Source organism: Labrus bergylta, chromosome 1, assembly GCF_963930695.1.
Source record: "Labrus bergylta chromosome 1, fLabBer1.1, whole genome shotgun sequence".
In the NCBI taxonomy this organism is placed as follows: Eukaryota; Metazoa; Chordata; class Actinopteri; order Labriformes; family Labridae; genus Labrus; species Labrus bergylta.
Genome location: NC_089195.1, coordinates 11,902,153 through 11,908,654, shown reverse-complemented (window position 1 = coordinate 11,908,654; position 6,502 = coordinate 11,902,153). Strand labels below are relative to the sequence as shown.

The 6,502-nt window shown below is 42.2% G+C and overlaps 1 protein-coding gene across 1 annotated transcript; it reads right to left on the bottom strand.

Moving 5' to 3' along the window:
- Positions 1 to 1,191: 1,191 nt before the first annotated feature.
- On the bottom strand, positions 1,192 to 2,268 carry si:dkey-246e1.3 (uncharacterized). Its single transcript, XM_065954180.1, has 3 exons — positions 2,111 to 2,268; positions 1,932 to 2,028; positions 1,192 to 1,805 (listed from the first exon to the last, which is right to left on the bottom strand). The coding sequence occupies exons 1-3, from the start codon at positions 2,217 to 2,219 to the stop codon at positions 1,472 to 1,474; spliced, it is 540 nt and encodes a 179-aa protein (XP_065810252.1). The 5' UTR covers positions 2,220 to 2,268; the 3' UTR covers positions 1,192 to 1,471.
- Positions 2,269 to 6,502: the final 4,234 nt, after the last annotated feature.

The window sequence follows — 6,502 nt, the reverse complement described above, 5'->3', positions numbered from 1 at the left end:
CCCGGGTTTAAGCCCGACCTGTGGCTCCCTTCTACACTCTCTCTGTCTCTCTCTCTCTGGTTTCCTCCTCTATCCTCTGTCCAACACATGAAGGTAAAACCCCCCAAAAATAAATCAAGAAAATCTAAAAGAAGGGGCGCGTCATCAACTTTGTCAACAACAATGGCGGAAGAGAAACGAATCCTCCTCTTCACATTAGCTCACGAACGCAGACTTGTGTTTTCCAGGTCTGAAACTGCTGCTGCTGCTGTCAGGACACCGTTCTTCCTTTTCTTTGTTTAACCTTTCATTTGAAACAGTTCCACAAATAAAAGCTTATAATTAGCACCAGACAACTTTCGTAACCTAGCAACAGTCAGTGTTGGTTAGATCGCTCTGATATGGAGGTCAGGCCAGGTAGTGAACGTACACACACAGGAATCTTTTCTTTACATCCAAAGACTCAAAACAAAACACATTTTTATCTTCAATCTTAAAAATATTTTTAATGTCTTTCTTTTGTTATAAAACATTGTCATACATCCAAATGTAAAAATGTTTTATTAAAGGAGCAGTATGTAACTCTGACCCCTAGTGTTTAAAAAGGGTACTGCAGTCTAAATTCTAAACAGCTGTCCCCCCCTCCTCTCTAGAGTCGATGCTCACACAGGTTGCCATGTGGTGGACACTGAAGCTTCAGTGTTTAGCCAGCTCTGCATCGGTCTGTAAACCTTTCTGTGTTCTAACCGCTCTCCATTTTTCAAAAGCATCTCCAATATTGATCCTAGTTTGAGCACGTTTCTGCTCGTGGAGCTTATTAGAAACATGCAGAGGCTTTTTAGGTCGGGTACAATCACTTCTATCTGAACCAGTTCTCTTGCTGCTTCCATCACTGCAACACCTGTTGGTTTGACCTGATAACTGCTCTCATATCTGACAAACCGAGGGGCGTCCAAAACGGCCGTGTGGGGGGTGCCTTAAAACCGCCTACCTTCTCTGGTCCAAACAAATCCAGAGCATTCAGGACCAGAATCTAAAGTTAGAAGGAGTTCATACTGGCTGCTGCATTGTTGTCAGAGAAGCCAGCACTTCAACATAGCATGTTTCCTTAATGTCTGATCATATAGTAAGGTACCTTTATCATTTCACTCACTACACATCTCACTGACTGGACCTTTAAATGATAAAGATCTATTCTTAGAGAAAGTTTGCTAGCTTCATTTGAAGATATTTCACTCATTAGAAGCGATTCAAAAAAATACGTTTTTCTGGGCTCGACAGCTGAGTGAGATTTTAATGAAGTGTAATAAGATCTTTAAGGACAAACAGAGCTGCTGTGATTTGATGTTTTGCAGGTTATTAAAGGGGCGGTGCTACTTTTAGAAATTACAATCTGTGTAGATCACCACTCAGCAGCAGTTTGTCCTTGAAGCTGTTACTTTGCCAGACGGTTAAGATGTCAGAGTCTCTCTCTGTCTCACCTCCTCCACCTCTAAAGCTGCATGTAAAAAATGGGCGGGTCCAAGATGACACCGCTGTCTGGGTCGTTGGCGTACTCTTGTATGGACAGGGGCAGCGTCAGCGTGGGAGTGGGCTCCTCGTGGACCCGCAGCGCGTCCTCTTCCTCCTCCTCCTTCAGCCCCACAGGCAGCGGGTTACTGTAGATGTAGTAGATCTTGTTGCTGTTCCTCACCGGGTCTTGTTTCCTGAAGAAAGCGAGAGGGTTCATGAAACTGGTCGACCTCTTCACTGCTCTGACCGCCACGGGGTCAGCTGGCTCGCCTTGGGTCACTGCACTCTCGTACGAATGGGCCCGCTTTGATTGCCTGGTGAAGAAGAAGAAGGCGCTTCATAGATTCACTTTGAACTCGTGTGTTTTTAAAATGTCACATCTTCGTCCTACCAAATTAAGGCAGGAAGAAGGTTTTTGTTTTCAGAATAAAAGCACATACCTGGTGCGGTTGTAGCAGACAGTGATGCAGTACAAGGCGGTGATGGCGAGGATACAAAAGGCAAGGGCGATGATGACGATGTTAATCACTTTGAATTCTGGGTAGAACGTGAAAAACAAACAAGTCACAATCTATGCAGACGATACTGTGATATTAAGGCTAAAATAAAAACCACTCACCATTCAAAGCAGCCGTGTTCATGTCCTGGTCATGTAATCCCAAAGCTGCAGTCCCGTTCAGCTCGAGGCTGTCGGCCGCTGCTCCTCCGTCCCGCCGGGCTCCGCTCATGTTGCTGCCATCGGCTTGTCAAACTCAGACAGAGAGCCGAGCTTCAAGCCTCTTCTGGTCTCAATAGAAACCAGAACCATGTGACCGAAGCAGCTCGGCTCAGTCGCTGTGGAGACAACCCCCCCCCCCCCCCACCTTTTGTGAACCCCTCAATTCAAGTTGAACTCCCACTCTCCTCTCCCCCCCTTGTTTACTGCTCATTATTCTGCTCAACGTTTTGGAGGTGGGACACTGAGGGAGGGGGGGAAGCTGGGCCTTTTATACTGTTTGTAATAAGCTGATAGAGGCGACCCCAAAAACCGGAGAGTCTGCGCGAGTTCGGCCTGAAAAGACGGCAGAAATGTGTGAGAGGAAGGTCCTCCTGGTGGGTCGAATCCACAGAGAAGGAAATACAGAAAATACTTTTTACAACTCTACTTTAAAGAAACGAGTTAGTGTGAACTCTAAGGAACATCTGTGTCAAACTGAAAAGAAGAGTGTTCCTCATAATTGGTGTGAACGCAGCCTCAGCCTAAATTAAAAACATGCTGCACACTTCAAGCTGATATTAACAATTATCAACTTTCCCAGCATGCAGTATTTGCAGCAAACCGCCTGCTTTCTTCTTTATACTATCCCCTCTATCAAACTGCATCAGTTCTTCTTGGTCCCAAACCTCACCAACAACTTTAAAGCCGATCATATCTCTATAGATCCAGCCTTTATTTCGAGAGAGTGAGAGCTCATATCAATCATTTCATCATTATCATCTGTATCAATTATTTGTTGATCAAATTTTTTTCTGTACTGCTTTGGCAACATGGATTGTTGATCTGTCATGCTCACTTGAATTGAATTGAATTGAGAGAGAGTGAGCGGGTAACGACATGCAGGTAAGGAGCCACAGGACGGACCCGAACCCAGGCCGCCCACCTGGAGGACCAGGGATGGCACATGATGCACATGCACCAGCGCCCCCTCAAATGAATTTTAAAATCTTTGCATGGTCTGGCTCCTTCTCTGTTTGATGAATCAGGATTCTAGTCGAGTCAACACATCTCAGTATTACCAACAAAGCATCTACTTTCCTCTTAATATTTAACATGTTTAAGTCTTTCAGCATGCAGCAGAAGAAGCTAAGCTCTTGCTTCTGCACTAAATGTCTAAATGTAAATCTTTAATGTTTGACTTCTAGTATTCAGCTGTCTGTCCGTCTCCACACCATCACTGTTGTTGTTTTGTGGATCACGGTGAACCAGGTCCCCAGAGTCAGGGGAGCAGGACCAGATCCACAGGCTGCTGGCTCCCAATGACTGTGAGAGCCAAAGCAGACAAAGAAGGCATTCTCTACACCCCCAAAGCATCATGGGACATATTATGCAATTAGCCCAGCGTCTAATTAAAGCGCGGTTTTGTTTCCCTGCTGCTGGAGTGAACTCTGATAGAATGGAAGCCCTTTAACAGCGACCTTCAAACTCGTCTGCTTGGAGTGTTTGGGCGGAGTATCCAGGATGAAACGTGATTGGACAGAGACTCAGAGTTGCAGTTTAAATGGTGATAAACAAAGCAGTGCTGGTGTTGGTACCACTGGTTTATTTATAGAAATGCAGATGATATCTTAGCTGTTGTGTCCGACCCTCTGGCATCCCTACCAAATCTGATGGACACTATCCAATTCTTTTCTAAGTTTTCAGGTTACACTGTTAACTGGAATAAGTCGGAGGCAATGCCCCTTTCTAATTCATGTCTCCCATTTATGGTAGAGAAATTTAACTTCAAATGGGTTCGAACGGGATTGAAATATCTTGGCATTAAGCTTGCTCAGGACACAGGAGACATAGTAATGTTGAATTTTGACCCATTACTTAAAAAAAATTAAGACAAACCTTGATAAGTGGGAGAAGATCAAACTCACATTGTTGGGGAAAGTTAACATAATAAAAATGGTAATTGCACCACAGTTTAATTACATTAGCATGATGTTGCCCGTCAAAATACCATCTCCGACTTTTAAGCATTATGATGATACTGTAAAGACTTTTCTATGGAGTGGGAAAAAGCCAAGAATTAAACCGAGAAAGTTATGTGCGCATAAGGAGAAGGGAGGGCTGGGCCTCTCCGAAGATTGTACCATTTATCTTTCGGTGCGGCCAAAATAGCAAAATATTGGAGTGCGACAGAAGTTAAAACAGCTTAGATCGATATTGAAAATAAGCTTTGTTCACCATTCAAACCTTTGGTGATGTTTTCTCAAAAAGTGTTTAACATCACAAACCCTGTTCTTCTGCATTCAAGAGATGTGTGGATCAGAATGCACAAAATGTTTAAACTAACACATACTAGACAGAAATATTCATCACTTTGGTATAATTCTGATATTAGCGTTGGAAACAAAACTGTGTATTGGAAACAGTGGCATTCAAGAGGTTTAAGCACTATTGAGGACTTACTTAAAGATGGTGTGTTTCTGTCTTATAATAATCTTATGGAGAGATTTAACCTGGTGGGTAAAGGCCATTTCTGGAAGTATTTACAGATAAGGAGTTGCATTATGTCTAGTCATTACGATGTTACAGACAATGATGTTATAAAATATATGAAACGCAATGCCTGACAATTTTATAAGATCGTTAACTCTTCTCTGTGTAATTTTTCTGTACATGTAAAAATGATTTGGCAGAAGGACCTTGAAGATCAGATTGAATGTGATAAATGGAATAAAATTGTGGTAGATTGTGATAAATATGTGAGAGAGGCTCGGGGTAAACTCACACAGATTTTATCACACACCATCCAGACTTCATAGAATGAAACCGTTGAGTGATAACTTGTGTTGGAAATGTCAAACTGAAACAGGAACTTTCCTGTATTGTTTGTGGGAGTGTAGTTTGGTCAGACCTCTCTGGACTCAGGTCATTCATATACTAAGCAGTTGGTTTAAGTCATAAATTCCTTTTAATCCAGTGTTGTGTTTACTGGGAGACCGATCTCAGATACCTAGCATATCCAAGGGTGAATTCTGTGTGATCATGGTGGGTACAATAACAGCCTGTTGAGTTATTTTAAGACACTGGAAAACATCACAGGCACCACATGTGAAAGAATGGGTTAGTGCGATGACTGAGACAGCATCATTATGAATGTATGCTGAACAGACTCAGTAACAGAAGGTTGGAGAAGGGGTCTCCCTGGGACAGATTCTGGGACTACATAAGGGTGGATGACGTGTCCAAATAATTTTCAATCTCATCCCTGATAGGATCACCATTCAGATGTATTCCTGATTTTAATTGTCTGTGCTGTGACGAGCATTATTTGTAATAATATAATAATAATAGTATTTATCTTTATTTATCTTCTTATTTTTATTTGTATTTTATTTAAATTTTTTCCTCTCTGGCCTGCTGCTGTAGTTTATGTTCACTGGATCTGTGTACTGAAGTCTGCCCTCATGTTTTGTGTAAGCTAAGGGTTGCTATATCCTTGAAACCTAAATGTGTTAATGCCATATACCATGCCTTTAAAAAATTCAATAAAAAAATTTGAATTCCAAAAATAAGAAATGTGTTGCTGCAGATTCAACACAAAGTCCTAAACACAGAGTCTGTAGGGGCTTGGGTTGGGAACCAGGAGGGTTGCCGGTTCAAGTCCTGGTTTGGACCAAGTCTTGAAATTGGTCTGGTAGCTGGAGAGGTGCCAGTTCACTTCCTGAGCACTGATGAGGTGCACTTGAGCAAGGCACTGAACCCCAGGTTTAAAAAATGAAAGTCTGTTTCGGGTGTTTGGATCTCATATAAAGCTTTATTTATTTCTCTCACATTAATAGTTCCTCAAAGATTCTCCATCTTATGATGAACATCTTCTTCTTCTTCAGACTTTAGATTGTTCAACAGATCGTCCACTAGGTGTCAGAGTTTCCCTTCTTATGAGACCCTTATTCTGGACTCATCAGGACTCCATCACAGACGTCTCCACATTAAGAGGTTTGATGACGAGTGACAGCGGCGGTCTTTATGTTCCTAAAGGTACGGTGGCTGGGAGGTGCAAACCAAATTGAAAGCACTTTTACAAAGCTCGAGACAAATTTACATTTAAGGAAACATTTTACCATAACATTTTTTTTTTTTTTTACAAAAGCAAAACTCTTAACAAGGACAAAACAAATTTAAATTCTCCAAAACACTTTTTAGAAGTGCTAAGACAAATTTCCAAACGACAGAATCGCGCAGGAAAGGGAACGACTAAACGCTGGAAGTGATCGTGTGAGTGATCAGTTGTTTTGTTTGGACTGAAAGACTGAGGGT